Source organism: Aptenodytes forsteri, unplaced genomic scaffold, assembly GCF_000699145.1.
Source record: "Aptenodytes forsteri isolate BGI_AS27 unplaced genomic scaffold, ASM69914v1 Scaffold76, whole genome shotgun sequence".
Taxonomy (NCBI): domain Eukaryota; kingdom Metazoa; phylum Chordata; class Aves; order Sphenisciformes; family Spheniscidae; genus Aptenodytes; species Aptenodytes forsteri.
Window position 1 is genome coordinate 2,424,698 of NW_008794444.1, and position 21,413 is coordinate 2,446,110.

At 42.9% G+C, this 21,413-nt stretch overlaps 1 protein-coding gene across 1 annotated transcript in view; it reads left to right on the top strand.

Moving 5' to 3' along the window:
* The window catches only part of DDHD1 (DDHD domain containing 1), a 54,489-nt gene that overhangs the window by 5,884 nt on the left and 27,192 nt on the right, over positions 1-21,413 (top strand). Inside the window, exons 2-3 of the mRNA XM_009289886.2 lie at positions 9,974-10,102; positions 11,937-12,084. Coding sequence (XP_009288161.2) covers positions 9,974-10,102; positions 11,937-12,084 — 277 coding nt within the window. The remainder of the gene's footprint in view (positions 1-9,973; positions 10,103-11,936; positions 12,085-21,413) is intronic.

Here is a 21,413-nt window from a genome sequence, read left to right on the forward strand (position 1 = left end):
GAGCAGCTTTTGTCACACAGTCCGACTTCCCAGCTGGAGGTTCAATCTGTGGGACCCACAGCTGCCTGGTACGTGGTAGAACTGCCATCTCTTGCCTTCTCTGCAGCGGCGATGGTGCCAAGCAGCAGAGCAGGAACAGCAAGTGCTCAGCGTGCCCCTGAGCGTCCCGCTGCTCTAGGCTAGCATGAGGGCTAATTCTGATTCTTCTATTTGAGACCACTGAGCAGTGGTTCAAAGGGTACATCATAAACTGGTCCCCGGTATAAATAATATCCTCTAACAGCTTTAAGGTTTGCTATCTCCGCTTTAAGAATACTTGGTTAGCTGTTACTATCATAAATACAGTTAAGTACCTATCATCTGTTGCTTCATCACCTTTTTTAGGTATATTCATTTAATTAGGATGAAGTGAAGCTGAAAGCTTAATATATGTGATAGTAAGATAGGAATAGACATAGTTATAGAATCGTAGAATGGTTTGGGTTGGAAGGGACCTCTCAAGGCCATCTAGTCCAACCCCCCTGCAACGAGCAGGGACATCTTCAACTAGATCAGGGTGCTCAGAGCCCCGTCCAGCCTGACCTGGAATGTTTCCAGGGATGGGGCATCCACCACCTCTCTGGGCAACCTGGGCCAGGGCTTCACCACCCTTAACATAAAAAATGTCTTCCTTAGATCTAGTCTGAATCTACCCCCCTTTAGTTTAAAGCCATTCCCCCTTGTCCTGTCGCAACAGGCCCTGCTAAAAAGTCTGCCGCCGTCTTTTTTTATAAGCCCCCTTATTGTTCATTGTATTTGCACAGAGAGATGCTCAAAATTCAGCTGGAAATCGCCTGAGCAACCTGATCCAAATTTGAAATTGGATCCAACTTAAAAGTTGATCCTGCTCTGTGTGAGGGATTGGAGCAGACGGACCCCAGCAGTCCCTTCAACAGAGATTATTCTGTGATCAAGTCTATGATTCTGTGATAGATGATATAAAAAGGTAGAAAAAACCCCAATGAGTTAGAATCAGAAGGAATTTTTTAAATGCATTGATTTTGAAGCTGCATAAGTTTATTGGTTTTTCTTACGGATTTTCAGTGTGTGATTAGATACCACAAAAACTATAAAAGTTGCGTTTGGAATAGTTGATTTGTTTTGCCTTAGATTTCAAATAAAATTTTCTCTGTTCTTAAAAAATTTATATTAACCATGAATTTTTGTCACAGCTGGCTAAGTTAACCTTTAGATGGGAAAGTCATATTCATAGAAATCAGAGAGTCGTGCAGATCAGAAGGGATCTTGCAGATCAGAAAAGGATTTTGGTTAAACATTGGAAGAGGCTGCCCAGGGAAGTGGTTGAGTCCCCATCCCTGGAGGCATTTAAAAGACGAGTAGATGAGGCGCTGAGGGACATGGTTTAGTGGGCATGGTGGTGTTGGGTCGATGGTTGGACTCAATGATCTTGGAGGTCTTTTCCAACCTCAATGATTCTATGATTCTATGATCTCTGGAGATGATCTAGTCCAACCTCCCCGCTCAAAGCTGCGGAGTCAACGAGAGCAGGTTGCTCAGGACGTTTCCAGTGGGGTTTTGAGTATCGCCAACAACGGAGACTTCACAACCTCTCTGGGCAATCTGTACCAGCGTTTTATCACCCTCACCATAAAAAAGACTTTTTTTTTTCTTATACTTTACTTGAATTTGCTGTGTACGTTCTCCTTGAGTTGCCCCAGCCAGTAAACTATTCTGTAGACTAAGTTATTCCATCAAGTTCCAAGTGCAGTAGCTATAAGCCTAATTTTCCTCTCCTCTAGAAAACTGACATGCAACAGTAATACACTTGACTTGCATCTGTATTAAGGCATCTGCTGACAGAGCTGTTAGCTGAGGGTGTGAAGAGGTGTGATCCTGGACCAGCATAACTGTGGCAGTCGAAGCCCTTGACACAGGCATGGGCTATCACTCTCTTGTACTGGCATGAGTTACTGGATCGCACAGTATTAACTGTTCCTGATGTTTGCAAGGGAAGATGTCATTCAGCTGCATTTCTCCCCACTCTCCAGCAGACTAACTGATTTCAGGTAATTGCAGCTCAGTGACTTTGTGGATTCAGAAGCCAGGCTGGAGCCTCTTGATTTCTCATTGGATTTAAACACGCTCTCTTGACTATATCAGGTTTTTGAGGCTAATCCCCATCCCTGGAGGTATTTAAAAGACGAGTAGATGAGGCACTTAGGGACATGGTTTAGTGGGCATGGGGGTGTTGGGTCGACGGTTGGACTCGATGATCTTAGAGGTCTTTTCCAACCTCAATGATTCTATGATTCTAAAACATTTTGAAATTAAGACTATTTGTATGAGTGAGGGCCCACAGAGCAGTAACACAGAAGACGTAGATTTGTAGGACTTCACTCTTAGCCTTGCTCAGGAACACCCAAAGAAGCGTAAAAGGTATCTGTCATAACTGAGGCAACAGTGAACGCAAGAGGAGACTTGTATAAGTGCCAAGAGCAGCTTCCTCCTGCTCACATACCTTTACCCGCTCCTTCGCAGCAGCTTTCACTTACCTTAAAGTATTTCTTCCATAATCACGCAGCACCAATATCTAAGTCCCTGAAAAAGAACCTTTTGGACTGCTGGGCAGTATTTCAATACTCTCCCGGGGAGTGAAATAACACAGTTGAAAGTCTAATAGAAGTAGAAGAAATAGAAGAAGAACGGACTTGCCTTACCATCAAGGGGAAGCTCAGAGGCCAAGCGTGCACGCTGTTGCATTTCACCGTGGAAAGCAGCTTCTTGAGGACTTACAGAACAGGGTAACAGTAGGATATTTTGCCTAACCTAACTTTCAATGGTCCTCTTACACCCTTTGGGGAAAATAATAGAGCTGTGCTTAAAATTGAGTTGGTTTATGGGGGTTTTTTTCCCAAACCTTTAGTGTATACTTAAGAAGGGTTACTGTGTTCTACCCTATACAAATGGAGCGTTTATGCTTTATACGTGTAAAGGCACTCGGTGAGTCTGGTTACGCTGTGTTCCAGCTGTCTTTTACTAATGCCTGTAGCTTTCTTGTGATGTCATAACTGTTTATGAAGAGTGAAGAAATTGAATTTGGCTAATGTGACCTGACGCTTTTGCTACAAAACCAGGTTTTTAAGTGTATATACTTTTTCAGAAAATGTGCCAACTATTTTTTTTTTCTAAAAATGGTAATACTAATGAAAAAAATGACACCCCTTTTAAAAATTTTACTTTGAAGCTCAGTGTTTTTACTTTTAGTTCTCTACTACCTCCCTCCCTTCTCCCTCCCTTCTTTGTTCAAATGGAGAGGATATAAGGAGAATTCAGATGCTGCATGTCTTAAGCGAAAGCGTTCCCAAGGTACAGTAATTGTAGATTTCTTTTTTGTAGTACTCCGGGCTTAGGAAGCTTTAAATTCTAGTTTGCTTATATCAGTTAAATGTGTTAGATTTACATGCTTCGATTTCTTGAGCTGTATTCATGCCATTTCCTTCCAAAGGGAAGGAAAAAATATCATAGATCTTAGAAGAAAAGTAGAAGTGTTGTGAATCTTAGAGGAAAGTAGATGCTAACAGTATTGTGCAGTAATCCTTATTATAATTATTTGTGACTGATGAGAACTGTAAACGCTTGTTTCTTACTCTTTATATGTGGTTTGGCTTTTCACTAAACTAAAAGCTACTTTTTTAGGTATAAGATAAATTATGTGAGAGGAGGAATTTTTTTTGCCGCTTTGTTTTGGGTAATGCACGCATCTTTAATTTCATGTTGTAAACTATTTTTACTGCAGCTTTTGTATGAGTACTGGAATGAAATGAGACTTTGGACATACGATATAAAAAGGGCAAGCTGTATAGAATACGTGATAAAGGCTGCTGTGTTGCAGAAAACAACTTTGAACTCTGCAGCAGCTGATATTGTGCAAATTTGTTTCAGAAAGTGGGAATAGATCTTACAGGAGCCAGTAATGATTGCAGAAGGCTCAAAAGTGCTTGTCACTGGTCTTTTCTCTGCCACCGTTAGAGCCAGTAGTGATTAAACTTTTACTGACTTCAGTGACTGTGGAACTAGACTTCTGAAAACTGCACCCTCGATTTAAAATGTAAATGCACATGGTAGGTTTAGAGTTATTCTTGTCATACCATATATTCTTTTAGCTCCTGGGGATATTGTAAAGTATGAGAATTTATTTTGACACGCATAAATGTTTGCCTTTTGACTTCCTTTAATCATATTTTTCTATAATTGGGTCCAAATGAAAATGCCTGAAATAAAAATGCTTAACAGTAAACTTTTTCCTGCCTCTTCTCACACATGGAACTCAAGTCTGTTAAAGGTGAATTAAGTGTAACTACTGTCTTGAGCAGTAAGAAAGGACTTCTGCCTTTTATTTTGTGGTTGTAATTTCAAAATTATTTTGTATATTTTTTTTTTCTCCAAATCATGTTCAGTTGTGGTAATAAATGCGCTTGAGTTAAAAAATTAAAAGTCAGTGCTTATATAACAAATAGTGGCATTGGTGAGTTGAGAGGTGGTGCAGTGCAATATAAAAATGACAGCAATGTGAAACAGCCCAATTTAATTCAGAGCAATAGTCTTTTTAATGGCTTTGCATTTGCTTTTTAAACAAATAAAAAAAGGTTTTAAAGCGTACAGCTGTACCTCAGGTTTACATACCAGAACTTCAGAGTTGTTTAAGAAAGAACAATAGCGGCCAAATTATGCTCTCAGTTATGTGGCAGGGTTTGTGCAGAAGCTAATGCTTACTGATTTATTTTAAAATCCCTGAAAAAAAGAAGGCAGAAAAGGTTTTCAGACAGTATGTATCCCTTCTCTGGTCTTTAGCCCTGACTGGAATGACGGTGCCTTTGTGGAGGAGGTGGAGATAATATCAGCTCTAAGCACTTCAAAGATGCTTTCCTCTAGATTGATTTTGACTTGAGCATAGTCAAGCTCTGGTAGAAGAGAATCACCCCATGCTTTGGTCTTGGCAGGTGGATGAAAGTATCAAGTAAAAACCAGGTGCTTACCTTAAAAGGTATTTAGTTTTAAACTGTTGGCCCCGTGAAATGCCAAGTTCAAGTGCCCGTCTGTCTGCACTTACTCCTGGAGGTGTTCAGCTCCTCAAGCGCTTGAGTTGGGAGGATGTTTGCACTAGCAGTGCACATCCAGTGTGCACATCCCCAGCTTCTCCACGGGTTTTGTGCGATGAGCGTAAAAATCAGTGCAGGCTTTCTGCCTCTCAGTTATTCTCCAGTTATTTTGACTCAAGATGAGTTTCTGCAGTCTAATTGAGATCAGGTTCTTCAAGGCTTTAGGAATATGTATTCTGTATTTTATGTTTACCTCTTCGTTTTTCATATTTAAACTTTTTAGAGGGATTTTTTCCCTCTGTGTTCATCTATCTTGGTGAAACTGGTTGGTTGTGTGATAGTAGCCGTTGATTTCTTCAGCTGAAAGAAGTCCTTTCTTGATCCCTCTCACTTCCCCTACGCTTCTCTCCTTGTTTTTGCATGGCTTGCTCGCTACTGTCTAGCGTCAGGCTGCCTTCCATCTACAGTGGGGTTGTGCCTTCCACGTACTCGTACCCTAGGTGACTGTCATGGTTGGTGTTCCTGAAAAATGTTTCATTTCTACTTTCTGGCTACGAAGGAAACCGAAACTTGATCTCATTTCTATGGGCTTGGCCGTTAATCCCAAACGAGAAGACTAAGCAGTGTGCAGAATACCCAGGGTTTTCTGCAACTGGGGAAGATGTACCTACGGAGATGCCTACTAAGAAAGCTGTGCATGTTGTCAGTGTCAGAGAAGTAGTTCATGTGAAAACAAAGCTGCAAGAAGTCTGATCCGCAGGGAGATTCCTGTCCCATGGTTTTAGGGGAGAGCCTTCATCTTCTGCGCCTGCCGTTCAGAGATGCCGTAGCTGCAGTCAGATCTCAGTGAAGCTCAGCAACATCCTAGCCTGGTGCCCTGGAGAGAATCCACAAACGTAGAAAGCGTGCACCTGAAGGACCCAGAAGGCAGAGGAATGAACACGAAGAGCGTTCCCCTATGCCATACCCACTGCCTAATCTGAATTCTGCGACTTGGCTTCCTCAGCCACGCTACGACATGCCTTGGTGACTTCCTGACACTCTGTGACATCTCTCGGTATGAACAGCTCCCGAGTTGTCAGTTTGACCACCTCTGCAGCATGCAAGAGGTTTATAGGACAGTCGCCGTTTGTTCTGAAAAGAGAATGTAAATCATGTGATCTCATCATCTTCAGGAAAACGGAACTTTCTCTTCCTCGTGTTCAGTTTCAAAACGGCGATGGCAGCCCTTGTTATCCCATACCTGGAAAGCGTGGTTCGCATGTTTTGATTTTTTGGGGGGATGCTTATTTTCAGACTGCTATCAAATCCTCTCCAAAGACGCTTTTTTTGTTCCCTGCCTCACTATCAATACAACCTGGCTGGGACTGTCAGCAGCAGAAGCTCCTTTTGGTTGGGCTCTTGAGAGTTTTGAGAATCTCTTCACAGTCCTCGGTGCAGCGTTGGCCCTCGTGAAGAGGTACCTTGTTGCAGGGTGGGGTTTTTTTTTACCTAAAGGGTATCTCCTGTGCATAATGACAGAGAACCACTGTCTCTGCCTAGATATGCATGCACACATGGCTTGTGGATCATTTATCCCTGTGACTGATCTCAGCTAGGCAACCCTTCTCTCAGTTGGGTTTCTGCCATGCAAATCTGCAAGGGTGTACCATTTTTTCTCTCCCCAGATATTGTCATCACTGGGACAGATGCATATGTAAGGATAGAGAGCGCACAACCATGGTCATCAAGTGGGGTGTCACTCCTGTTTTGAAGGGGTATTCTTGCACACCAAGAGGGCCTGGAGCTCAGGGTGATAGATTTTCCCTTATTATGGGATTTTTGTTCCACTGGTGGACATCACATTCAGGGTCTGAGGATGAACAGACATCCCAATGTTTATATAAATTAAAAAAGGGGAGACAAAATCTCGCCCCACCTCAGTAAGAGGGTGGGTTGGTCTGTGGAACGGGTGCATTGATCCTCAGGCAGACTTTTTAAACAGTGCATCCCATGGGATTTCAAAAGAGAGTGCCAAGGTGGAGCACGCAGCACAGTTTGTTTTGACCCAGGTGACTCTTGTTAACTTTTAAAGGAATGTCTCTACTCCTGGTTGGTAAGACAGACACCCTGGAAGTGTTATCCAGACTTCCGCAAAATACTGCACTGGAGCGCATGGTGCCTTTGGAATGTCCTGCAGCCACTGTTTTTCAGTGATTGAGTCTCTCTACTGCTGGTTCGGACTTTGCTCTGGAGCGTGCACCTGGACAGGCACTCAAAAGCAAAGCAGTGAATGTGTTGGTAAAATTTACGAAGAGATGCAAAATAAGATGTAAATATATCAATTAAAACTGCAAAATTTATCATCTTACTGGCAAATCGGTAGATTCTCTGAAAAGCGTCGTCCATATGCATGTTCTAGATCCTGCCACTGCCCTGAAAACTCCTGATACTTTGTGGTTGAAGGAAAACTGAGAGGCAAGCACAAACACTTTTTTTTTCTTTTTTTTTTCTTTTTTTTTATTCTGGGTGCTGGGTAGAAAGGAAGGGTGCATAGTCCAAGTGCTGTAAAAAATATATATCTGAGCTTGAATGCAACGTGCATGTTAACAGCGCATCTCAGAGACGTAAGTTACTCTGTTGTCAAGAGACAAGGAAGTACGGTCCTACTGAAGGTTACCGGTCGTTTCCTGTGGTGCTTATGTTAACAGTAGACCAAATTTTTCAGGTTCCCTTTTGAAGGCCTTACTAAATATGCAGAGAAATAGCGTTGGTTATTTCATTTGCAGTTCCTCAGTGCGTGCACGTCTTGTAGTTGATTTTGATGTGTCCTTCAACATACGTGTTTTTGAAGAACACTGTTAAGAGTAAAAGTTAGGCATTTGTTCTTCCCAAGTGAGAATAATTCTTGCAGCAGAGGGAGAACCTACCTCTTTCTGTATATTTTTTTCCAATAGAGAGGCTGGACTTGATTCCAGAAAGAGTTTGAGGATCGTTCCTCCCCAAACTATTCTTCCAGTGGTAATAAGTGACTCAGCCATGGACCTCTCCATCTCTTCCTCTGCACGCTTTGGACCTTGAGCACCACGCTCTCCAAAGAGAGAGCTTCTAGCCCTCCTCTGCCAGCTTTCCCAGGAACGTACTCTGAGAGGGATTTTACAGAATGCAGGTGGAACAGCTCTTGAAGACCTGCTAGGCAATGCACGGATTTGAGGATGGAGGAGATTGAGAGACATCTGCAAGGAGGTCCCTTGCCTTTGCCGCTAGACTACGTGCCGGTCTCAGGACATCAGTGTCTCCGTTGCATTGTCTCCAAGTCTGAAAGAGGAAGTTTTGCTGGGAATTTCCTCTCCTTTTCCAGTTCTAAATTGAGACTTCTGGACGTGGACACATCTCTGCGCCTGCAGGGATGTTTATGAAAAATCAGTTTGCGTGTTCATTGAGTTCTCGCTAGATTGCTTCTTGCTCTGGCCGGTCGTTAGCCTAAGCTGACATGTCTGCTCTTCAAAGTCAGGCTTACTTCCTTTCCGGTCCTTGCTCTGTCGCTGTAAAACAGCGATATAGTTCCAGTTATTTTCTGTGAATCAATTGTTTACTACAACAGAAGGGGTAATCCTTTTCTAATCCCGTTGTTTCTTACAGACTTCATTTAGTTTTTCATCAGGCTATGTTAGGTCTATCTGCCTTGGCAAAGAAACAGAAAATACTACAGGAGAAAGGTCACAACATCTAGCTTAACGTGGCTGGTTTGTGCTGCAGCAGAGTTAAAATATGAAATTGTGATGGCTCAGGCTTTCTCAGAATGTTTTTAGAAGGGTATAAAAAATTAATTTGAGTGGCTTCAAGTAGGGGACAGGTTAGAGCTCCGCTTGTTATGGGGAAAAAAACAAACCCGAAACAATCCCCCTGGGTGTTCTCCATGACTTTGGACTTTTTAGCAAGACCAATGACAGTTAAATAACCCTTTTTTTTTGTCACAGGGCTATTGCTGTTGTCAGCTCTCCAAATGTTGCGTATCCCACGTTAGATGAGACCTAAACAGCGGATCTCCAAACTTAGGTGAAATCCGAATTACTAGTAATACAGCTGTGGTACCGCCTTGCTCAAGCAAGCTCGAAGCCTTAGATGAGAGATTCTGACTTGCATTGTAACATGCCTGCTGTGCTTAATCCCGACAATCAGGCAGTGTGTCATGAGGTTGGTCCCAGAGCTCAATCAGTTCCAAATCTGGAAAACACAATAACTGCACAAAAAACACTAGAGCTCTTAGTGGCTTTTGAAAGAGCTAGATTCTGTTCTGTGCCAGAAATTACTCATTCAGAGGCTTTCTCACTGAACTGCGTTTCCAGCTCCTAGGTATTTCTGAAAGGATAGAAATGCAATGGAGCCTTCTAGTAATGGAGCCTTGAAACCCTCCGTGTTACCGCAGTGTACAGTCAAAACCAGGGATCTCGCTGTACGGGCACAGGAGAGAGAAGAGAGGAGTGAAATTGCTCTTTTTCTAGTGATGCGAGTGCACGGGGCAGCCACCTGGTCGTCACACCAACCTGCAGTATTTCAGGATGCGTTGCCCTGCCGCCCGCTCCCCCCCCCCCCCCCCCCGTTTTTTTGTTTTCAGCTAAGGGAATATTTTGGAAACCTACCATCCCAAAATGAGGGTGGGAGGAGAATGATGTGAAATGTCCTCAGAGGTGGTCTCCAAACTCCTGCCTGTCCTGGTCAGATTAATCCTAAATGTAAAAAAACTTTTCAAGGTAAGAAGTAGTACGGATTTAGGTATAATGGAGCTCTAGATATTAACCTATGTTTAAATTACTCTTCTCTCTCTGTGTTTGAAGAGGCTTTTTTTTTTCCTCTTACCCATCTAAATTAAATGTTGTTCCTTTTTGCTGCAGCTATTCATAGTCTAAAGTTGAGTCGCAACCATGTGGACTGGCACAGTGTGGATGAAGTGTATCTTTACAGTGATGCAACAACATCTAAAATTGCAAGAACTGTTACACAAAAGTTGGGGTTTTCCAAAGGTAATATTTCTCAGAGTTTGTAAAGAATATTGTAAATACCAGTATTTTAAGTTTGTTACTTTAACGCTAGAAGGAGATTTCAAGTTTGAAGTTTTGCTATGTGACTAGCCCGCTTCGGCCATTGCAGTTTTTACAGAAGAGTATATTAGGGTCCTGAGGTCGTTGTACACAATTGTAACGAGATGTGAACAGGCTATGACTTATTCTTAGTACATATTTAATTATTATTTTGGATGCAGCAGTTAGCATTTCATAATAAGTATATGAAAATATTACAGTGGCAGAGTCTAGCAGCTACGATGTAAGAACTACAGTTCCCTTTGCAACCTTAACTTTACCGCTGTGTACTTGCGTGCTGTGACGCATTCCTTAAATACGTGATCATACCTTCCCCTCTCGCCAGCTCTTGCTTTTGATCAGTTCGTTAAAGAGACACATGAACCGAGAGGAGGGGTGAAGCAGCTATGTTTAGACAGAAATTGTTTCCAGTAGGAATCCGGGCTCATTTAAGCTCAAAACTACCAGTTCTAAAGCCAGCGAGGCTGAGATGGTTGGAAGAGAGGATGGTCTCTCTCAAGCAAAAGGCAGATTATCGCCAGCCTAGAAAACTGGAATTCGTCCTCTCTGTCGTGGTGCTCCTATGCACTGCTGGGCAGCTACAAAAACAAGAACATACACTTCTGGTTTGTTCCTTGGTTTCTGAAGAGGCAGAATCAGGTAATAGGTTTGGCTTTAATCACCATGCCTCTGTTCTGTAATAAATGCCCTCTTACCCCACAGGGCTCTCGGGTAGATACTTAATTAATGTTTGCCAGGAGTTAATATTCGTATTAATTCAATGCTTCAGTTCCAGAAGAAATGAAGTATTCTGTATCCAGAACATGATTTGGATAGTGTGTAATAAATAATAAGTAAGATCTGTCCTAAACAATCTGGGGGGAGAAATAGCAAATAGAAGCCCACTTGGAAAACAAAAGCTGTCCAGTGTAAAAACTGCCCTTAGCATTTTTGTAGTGTTTTCCTCCCCCTTAAAAGCAAAACAAGTTGGTGGTTTCAATTTTTGTGGTGGGGAACGATGCTGCCTTCCTCTGCGGGGGCCGTCTGAAGGGGTTGCTGGATTCAGGCGCAGCTGGCACTCATGCGAGGCTGTGGTCCTCTAAATGGGTCTGTCACTAGAGGGGGATGGAGACACGCTGTGCCAGTGGGTTTCTCAAGCCATCGGCGGGGCGCGGAGCCACTAGCCATATTTGCCCTGGGTAACTGATTTTTGGTTTGGCCACCGAACTGGAGAACGAGTGGGGAAATTTGAGGTTGGATCAGCTTGAAATAAAACATAGGATTTCCCCGTCAAAATAAAAAATTGTAAAGCTTTTCAACCAGCTCTCTTAATTGAGTCAGAGAAAGAATGACAAAGCTTACCAGTTTCCTGGCCAGATCATTTCCACGATCCTTCCATGCTGTGAAAGTAAGGTGGCGATGTAAGGGAGTTTAATGATTTAGACACACGGAAGAAGGGTATTGTGTCGTAAAAGTGGATGGACAATTATACAACTGTTTTTTAAAAAGTCGTTTTTCAAAACATCTCCAAAATGAGTTGTCTTTACAGTGGAAATGGCCTAGTAATACATTGATACAATTAATATCACCTAGTTGCTCAAATCTCTCAGGAGTTTAAAATTGCAGATATTTAAAAATACATGCTTTTCCTTTATGTATAATCTTCTTTTCACAATACTTTAACGTATTGGTCTGAGACAAGTCAACCTGCTGTCAACATATAAGACCGTTGCACTTCGTAGAATGTAACTGATCTAGGATAATGTTTTTTCTACAGCTTCAAGTAGTGGGACAAGGCTACATAGAGGCTATGTAGAAGAAGCTACGTTAGAAGACAAGCCACCACAAACTAGTCACATTGTGTTTGTTGTGCATGGTATTGGGCAGAAAATGGACCAAGGAAGGATCATCAAAAATACAGCTATGTGAGTGCTTCGTAATATTTGCAGTACCAACTCTAGCCTGAATATAAGGCTGACGTTATAAATGACGGCGGACCTTTCGGTTTAAGCTGTATCTTTTCCTGTTTCCTTCTCCTCCTCTTCCCCTGAGTCATTAGTCTTGATATTGTGGGTGCACTACTTTCTGTGTTAATTTGGACACATGGACTCAGTGAGAGCAGCTGCAAGCCAGAAGAGCGAGAAGAGCAAAGATACGTTCTGTTTTCATGACCAACGCTTGCGACTTTTAGGGGACTGGCCCGTGAATTTCTAGCACCTGCGGTCAGTGACTTTGCTGAGCGGGGAGAGATTTTTCATTTGGTCAAAGTCGAGGGGAATCTCCGTTGTTCCTGCGGGTTGTCAGAGTAGTGGAAGAGTGAAGTGCATACTGGTAAGGGAGGGGAAACGGGGAGCTAGCGGGAATGTTGGCATTCCTAACAGGACAGAGTTACTTCATGCAGTTGGAAGCTGTTGCTGTGGGACTGGTCATGGATTTCTGCGCATAGCTGCCAGTTGAAAAGTGAAACACGGTTGAAAGCTTACCGGATCTTTTCATTGAATGTCTTCTGTGAAGACTGGTTTGCAGATGGCTTTTGATTTGACATCTGAGCTAACTCAGAAGGCCAGCTAGGGTGCTGGTGAATGGGAAGAGAAACTCCTGAGAATGCTGTACCTGAAAAGATTTTTGAATATTAGAAGAAACTGTAAAGCCGTCATGACAGCATTGTGGGGGACAGGGTGGTGTTAAGGAATACTTCATTAGCTGAAAGAAGAGGCTAAAAAAGCGTTAATTGCAGGTCTGTATTGCGCAGATGGTTTAGTCTCTGTGTCCCAAATAGTTCCACGTTCCATCGAAGTTGACAGAAATAGTGACGTACCCAGTGACTCCTGTGAAAGTGTCTGTAGAGCTGGGATTGCTGATTTCATGGCAAGAGCTTTGTGAATCTCCCTTTAAATCCAGAATGGCAATGTAGGTCAGTGCTTATGTGCTGTCGCTGTGGTGTGTCAGCAGGCTCTTGTGTTGGTTCAGCTCGGTGTTCCACTCCAGAGTCCTCTGGCTTGGTAGAGTAAACCTCTTGGTTTCACTGCTGTGTCGTTTGTCATCTCAAAGCAACAACCTGCTACTCCCTGCTCCCCTTGTTCTGGCACTTCACTGCTCTTTTATTTGTGTTGTTTAAGACCAAGCAATCAAAACCAAAGAGAAAAGGATCCACAGCCCTTGATAAAAAGCTGAAATTGGTCGCCAAAATAAATCTTTGTAGGAGGCAATTACAATGCAAATACCCTAAATATAAGCTGCTGTTTTAACAGCGACGAGAAATAAAACTTCCACCTTGGAATCATAAGGTTTTCTGCTTTTTCGTTCTCCCTACCCCGTTTTGCATTGAATATACATAGAGGGGTTGTATGGGTGTTTTAACTTCAGCTCAGGACACAGTGCCTAGGCGTTCCTTCCAGAAGACGTCCTGCTTTAATTGGCAGCCCATTATGTGAAATCTTTTTATCTAAAAGAGAAACCAGACTTTTTGTGCTTCAGTAAATCTCGCTCATATCCTCAAGAAATATCAGGCAGTATTGCATAGACTTTTAAAATGCTAATTATTGGCATAAATTGTATATTCTGTACAAAATCTGCAAATGAAAGCATCATTTTAGATTGAAGTCTCTCTTTTTTTTTTTTCTTTTTTTATAGCTGAAAACTTATCAGTGAGGAAGATCCCATATGTTCTAGGAAGAGATTTTAGAAGAAACGTCTGCCAGGCCAGCACAATGGCAGCTCTCACCAGCCGTACTAGCACTTTCTGTTAGCACTTTCATCCATGATATGTGTGTGTATTTTTTTTTTTAACGTTCTTTTGCATTAGGGAGACAGGAAGTCAAATGTTGCCTTTTGAAAATGGATAAAACAGATAGGGAGAAATATTTTTTGACCCTTCACACTTTAAAGCAGAAGCTAAGGAGGAAAGACCTCAGTGGTTTTTTCCCTCTTAAATGCACGTTCTTTAGTAGGAAACCTGTAGTTGCAGCCGTGCTAAATCTGTAACTTAAGCCATAGGTCTGCCCATCAGCGTCACCACTCCTTTCTTCCCTCATCAGTATCTGGGTACCGCCAGCAGATGTAGAAGGCACTGTCAGCCCCCAGAGCTCATCATCGTCTTGGGCTGCGTGCAGCTTTGAAGGACGTGGACGTCACTTGTGATACGCGTGTGCTGGTGTGGGAACCCTGGGGTAGGGTGGTGTGCGTTTCCTTTAGAAATAGAAAGTTGCTTTCGGTTTAGGCCCCAGGACATCTGGCAGGACACGTTCCTCTGCAGAGAGCCACCAGTCCTCTCCGTGGACTCTGGGGAGAGAACCGAGATGAGGCAATCTCCATCACACCTTGCATTTTTTTTGGTACGGTGCTTGGAGGGACTCTGGGATCTCCAGAAGGGAATACTTGTTCAGGAGCCTTCCCTTTCTACCATCCATAAAAAAAACCAACCCTGTCTTGTGCATTTTGTCTTTGCCACGTACAGTTATTGTGGCTTCTTTGGGGGCTCAATCTACCCTGGGATAAAATGTTTGTATTTATTTCAACCTGTGTGAGAGCAACGCTTCAGTTCATAGCACAAAACCGAAGCCTCGCTTGAACAAGTGGTCCTAAAAGAAAGAAAAAGAAAGAAAAGTGCAAAAATACAGCTTACAACCCAGACACAGAATACTCTGACTGTAACCCAGGCCGGTGAGAGACCCTACCAGAGCTCACTTGATATGCTCTGTCCTCAGGTTACCGCCTCGAGAAGAAATTGGTGCAGCTCACATGATGCATCTGCATCATTAGGCAGATCCTGTTGGTTACAGAGGTGAAAAGAGAACTCTGCTTCCAGGGTAATTTAAAATTATATGTGCTAATTTCATTAAGGAATGGAGTTCAATCTAAGCATTAGCGTGGTTAGATGCTGTGGTCGCAGGGTGTCCTCTAAGTAGGTAAATGGAGAAGGTGCATTTTATTGATGCTTGAATGAACAGGTCTGTGGTAGATGTGACACTATTTTGTTTCTTCGCAGTGTAGTTAAACACATTTATTATCTAAATGTAGCACGGCAGCTGGTACAACAAGCTGCTACTGTCAGTGCTGACATTAACTGCAGAACTCGTCTGGGAAGAGACAGTACCTCCTCCAGGCTGGAACGGTGATTCAGCTGACCTAACGTGAACAGAATAATGTGCTGTGAGCTGCTTTGGTAGCGCAGGGATGATTGTTTAAGGAAGAAGATACTATATTCTGTATTCCTGTATGATATAAACTAAGCTATTATGGCATAATTGGAGGGGTTTTTATTTGCCATCAGATGCAGAATTCTGGCATTACTAGGTTTCTGATAAGGTACAATGTTAACTTTTAAAAAAAATCATTTTGGGATATCCTTTTAATTTTACTGTATACACTTTCATGCTCTTAATTGGAATTTTTTTTTCACTAAACCCTAATCTCTGATTTTGTTGCACTTGTGCTTCTAGATTACGGCGGGGGGTAGGATGGGGTTTCTTACATATATTAGACAGAATTTAGGAATGTTACTATCCATATTTCCAACCTCATTTTAAAAAAAATCCTGTTGTTTTACCCGACTTAGGTAAAGGTCAGACCTTTAGGCCGTCCAACCTCATTTAAAAAAAAATCCTGTTGTTTTACCTGACTTAGGTAAAGGTCAGACCTTTAGGCCGGCCCTCTAAATTTCATCAGCTCCTGTGCTTGAAAATTGAGTGGAGTAACTGTTCTGTGTATTTCCATAATAGCTGTCATGTTGTGACGCTTCTTGGCTGCTCTTACCCTAAAGCTGGTGTCTGTCTGCCTCTGTCTGAATCTCCTGTTTTGATTCGAGAATTGTATTTGCCTGGGCTGCTGCTTGTAGCACAAAAATTGCTGTCTGCACAAGCAACGTCATCTCGGCGTTCCATAATCACCAATTACATTTTTATTGCAAGTCCCATTAAAAAGCATTTTAATTGTGGATTATCATTATAATAATTACTTCAAAATAGCTATTTTGGTAAATTTCCAGTGGTATGCAAGCCCTTACAGAGTGCAGAGCCTCTGCTGAAGAGGCCTTTCAGCACATTAAATAGGCACTGCTGGAATTTTATATCAAGATTTCCTGTAAAATTTTTCCTATAATTTTTTCTCTTTTCAGATATTTGGTAGTTTTGCTTATTTTCCATTTGAATGCTTACATTGCATTAAATACATCTTACGTGCTTGTTTTCCGTTCTTCGGTGCTGGTAATAATTGCACGTTCTTCTGAAATTAAGTATGCAAATGGTAAAAATTGTCTTACGGGTTTCAACTCGCGCTTGTCTTGCAAGCTAAATGAGAAGCTCAGCCCAAGGGGGAAAAGGTGATAGTTAGGGCATTAAATACTTCCATAAGAGCTTGTTTTGTGTACATTTGTTAATTTATCTAACACATGACTGCATATTGGACGGGAGCTGTAACAGCCTGTTTGCGACTTAGATGTATCTCTAGATCCGTTCTCGTTCCCGTCCTCCCCCCAGCCCTCCTTTCTGCCCGGTGCTGCCCCTTCCCTGCCCGCACCAGCACGACTGTCTGTCTGGTCCCCATTGAAAACGGGATCACTGCAGTTAGTCCAAAAAACTGGAACCCCATCTGGAAGATGAACCCCATCTGGAAGATGGGAGTGGGTGGCGAGGAGGCAGGGGATGACAACGGGGACAGGGAATGCCTAATCTGCTTTATGCCAAAGCCAGCATCTCGCTAAGGGGCAAGCTTGCCACCGTTTGGAAAGCAGTGCTGGGGAGGGAGGCGCTCGCACTTGGAGCACCTGGATCTCCGCAGGCTTGTCTCAGGGATCCCGTGATCGACTAACCGAGCAGCTTGAGTTCCTTTGATCATGCAGGGTCCTATTATACTTGAAAAGGATGAAGTGTGAGTCACGATCGTGCTCTCTTTGGTTGCATCCTAGAATTTCCGTCTTTCTTCGGAAGTAAAATGAGCCTGCACATGTCCTAGAGCAGCGGTCTTAACGTGTTCTGGTCTGAGAGCAGATGAGTCCCTGAAGAACAGCGGCAGAAGATGACTTGTGTCTTGCAGCTGCTCTTTGAAATCTGCCTGGAGTAAGACTTGAGTTTGCCTTTCTGCAGTGCAGCTAAGCTTTTGAAAACATCCTCCCTTTCATGTCCTCCGGCTTGAGCAGATCTCACTTTTTATTATTCATGCCCACTACTCTCGCTTCAACTCACCAAATTTAGCTGAAGCCAGCCCTGAGTTTCCTCAGTAACTCGGGGTATTATTTCCTCAAGGAGGCAGCGAGCGCTGCCCTCCGTTTGAGGGAACTCCAGCGTGGTGAAAGCGGTCGGGGAATGCTTTAGAGCATAATTTACCAGTTGTGTGACCAAAAACCAGGAACGGGTCCACACGGTTTTGCAGGCAGTAGCGAGAGTTTAGGGTTTTTTTGTGGGGACGTCCCGTTGCCCTACCTCTTAAATCAAGGGTTCAGAGTAAGAAGTTGGCTGGTGTAATGCTTTTTAAATTAAAGACCATTCCCTTTTTCTTGGCTATGGATCATCTGACTGAAGAGAGTCGGCAAAGATGACTTGGGAATAAAATGAGTAACATCTTCAAGCCTTCAGGCATTTTGCTCTGTCACCAGCTATCAAGGTCATTTTATAAAATTTGTGAACTAGCTGAAGCTAACTTGTTTGTAGCTCTCCAGTTTTTAATGTAGTATTTGTGAATGTTCCACGAGAGTGAAATTAGTAACCTAACACAGCAATAATCGTAAATATGTTAATAGATCTCTGGAATATACTTGCTTAAGCAAGGATGTATACCTGTGAAAATATGGTTTTATTATTTATTATTTTAATCAGGGAAAGGCAGCCAAGCACATTTTATTTATGGTGAGTCTCAAAGTATCTATTTTCAGGCCATTACTTCTTACATGGAAAATAGCAATATGTCAAAATGCTTTCTAAGGTATGCGTTGCATCTGCACCCGAGTGATTTTTTTTTTTTTCCCTTAGAAAAATAATAAATTTTAGTTGTTACCATGTGTTTTGATGTATAGATTTAAGTAATTGTTGCTCTGGGGTCAATATTTCAACATCCATTTGTATTGGAAAGGAGAAGAATTCTCTGCCTGTTTAAATGAGGATTTATTACTTCAGTTGGTGTTAATTTAGCAAGTGAGTAGAGGGACTTGCCGTCTAATAAAATAGCTCAAAATATTTCTTTTTAAAAAGCCAGAAGAAGAAAAAAAGACTTTATAGCAGAACAGATAAGCATATGTATAGCAGGTATGTATTCTGGGGTTTTGCATGTGAGCGTAGCCACATCGCTTGGCAATTACACCACAATTTTTATTAGCCTTTATAATACAAAATTGTTGACCAAAATCGGTGGGAGATGTTGTCTAGTGCCATTAGCTGTAAATGAGATGTGTTGCATCGGGAATTGTTCTGCTGGTGTGTTTTAATGCCTCTGTGATTCTCGTGATCAGGAGACTGGTGTGACATTGCCGCTGTAAAATAATGAGAGAGAGAGTAATTGCAGCTCTGACAGTATTTGGCTAGTAACACTGGACTGGATTGCCTCAGAAAGTTTAGTGGAAGGCAAAAAAAAATTAAACGTTTTCGTAACTACATAGTTTGTAATCTGCAAAACTCCAGTCAGCAGTTTGTAGCGTTAACCAGCTTCATAAGGTTAGTGTGCAACGCAGCGCATCGTAGCGGAGGAGCACGCCTGAAACACTGAGAAATGCAACTGCTGCTTACTTGATCTCACGTCGGTGAAGCGGCGGTTAACAAAAATCTTGTTGAAACAGACCTTTTTGTGCACTTCTGCCGGAAGGTTATTTTGCCAGGCATAAGGAAGACGCACGCAGAGTTGGGTTTTGGTTTTCTGATGTAGCCGAGTGCTTTTGAATGTTTGTCCATAATCCGTTCTAGCAGAAGTTTGGGACTGTTCTGCCGGAGGCTGGACCGTGTCTGGACAGCCTCAGCTGACGTGGGGGGGGAATCCTCCAGATCCGAGTAAAATTAGGTTTTGCATTTCACAAAATTTTGGATCAGGACACGAAGCTGGCACAGCTTTTAGGAGGGGAGGCTTGAAGCTTTTCCCAGAAGCTTTGGCAGAATTGCTAGGCTGCGCTGTTTTTTCCAGACTCGTATATCTAGCTTTAGAAAGGAGACTTTTAGTTAAAAAAAAATCCTGTGTGTCAGTTTGCCTGTGAATAGCTTGAGTGAGACTTTCCCTGTTCCCTTTCGAACGGGAAGAAACCCTGTAGCTGTCGTGTTTGAAGATGGGGATTTCAGTAGCTCTAACAGCTCTTTCTTCTTAATGTTTACAGCTGCTACTGATGTGTAAATGGTTCGGATGTGTTTTCCTGCACTATTAGGACCAGGTTATTTACCCGTTCCTTCACTTAAAGTAATTGTTGCTGCGTAGAATTCTGTGCTTTATTCATACGGCGTTTCGATGCTTTTACTGCTTTTAAGCCTAGCAGCTTTAGATTGCTGCTTGGCTGGGTTCCCGCTAAACTTACTGTTCCTGAATTCATCTTAGCTGGCCACCGTCCTCCTTCATGCAGAGAAAGTTAAGCCGACTCGACAATACCAAAGAACTGTTAGCATTTCCAAAGAATATTCATTTAGATTTTAGGTCCCTGCTTTGCCTTGTGCTAGTAATCATCCGATTTTGTTCAGACAGTTGTGTTTCTCTTTTGTTTTGGTTACTCAGGGCCGCCAGGAATGTTTAATGTATTTACTGAATTTTTATCTTCTTGATAATCTAGAAATTCCGTGCGGCTGAAGTTGGGCTCTCAAATGTCCTTAGAGGTGTGTGACAGTGTCCTTAGAGGCGTGTTGCCTGGGGGGGTGGTGGGGAGGGTTGTTTTGTGCTTTGCAAGGCTAGGTCAGTTCGGGCCTTAAATCAAGCCCGATTTAAGCAGATCCTCTTGCTGACCATGATCCCATGATCCCCCCCCATCATGGGAAGGACATTCTGCTTTACTTAAACCTTTGCCATCTCGTTGGACTAGAGACTAGGAGATTAGGAGCGCAATCAAACCAGGCTTTAAAAATAGAGGTGCTGGTTAGTTGCATTTCTTTGGCTGTTTGGTCAGGCCATCGGTAACCGCTTCGGAAGAAAGCGTTGTAAAGGATGCTCCCCTTTCTGCCTTTCCTTTGCTTTCCTTCGTCAGAAAGTGGGTGTCGTCACTTACGGAAAAGTGTTTTGACTGCCTGCTTCAAAAATTTGGTACATCGATGATCTGCTTTTTTACGAGCATAATGTGCTTTCTCCTTCCCTGGGAAAAACAGGATAAAGAAGAAGAATTAATTATCTTCGTAGAAAACGTTTTTGCAAGGCATTGGCTTTCATACCCCTTCCTCAGGGAAGTGTGTTTCTCTCTTGCTGTGCAGCTGATAAGGCTGAAGGAAAAACGTAGAAGGCATTTTGTCCAAAGCCACCGTGACATCTCTCCGCAGCCCTCGGGAGCTGAAGGTGATGGCTGAAATTCATCTCCGTGTTTGTTCCACCGGACACATCTGCCTTCAGCCTAAATCCCGCTAGCGAGCTGCGTCCTGACGGCGCGCCAGCTACGCTGGGAGATTAAGAACAAATTCTGTCAATACTTTTTCCTTTTTACCTGGGTCCTCACCACTAGTGGCAAGCTCGTGGAGGAGATTTGGGCAGCTCCTGACTTCGTCTTGCAGCTACCTGCTGTGTACTGCTGGCTCGGTTTTAAAGGGGGCTGAAACTCAAGACAGGAGTTTGGTGGAGTTGTCTATAGGGGATCGCCATGCCGGTGCAGTGGTTTTTGCTCATCAAATGGAGCAGCTTAAGCGATTACTGTCTCGGGTGTTGGGAGTGATTTAGGCTAAACTGGCTCATTTCTATTGAAGGAGAACAGAGGAGCATTAATATATTCAAGGAAAGTGTCTCAGCTAGGGGGTAAACTTACTAAACAGCATTTGGACTGGTAGAAGTACAGATGGGAGATTAATGTCGTCACGCCTGTGGTTGTAGCAATCATTAAAGACACGGACCTGTTGGAGCGGGTCCAGAAGAGGGCCACGAAAATGCTCAGGGGGATGGAACACCTCTCCTGTGAAGAAAGGCTGAGAGAGTTGGGGTTGTTCAGCCTGGAGAAGAGAAGGCTTTGGGGAGACCTTATTGCAGCCTGTCAGTACTTAAAGGGGGCTTATAAAAAAGATGGGGACAGACTTTTTAGCAGGGCCTGTTGCAACAGGACAAGGGGGAATGGCTTTAAACTAAAGGGGGGTAGATTTAGACTAGATCTAAGGAAGAAATT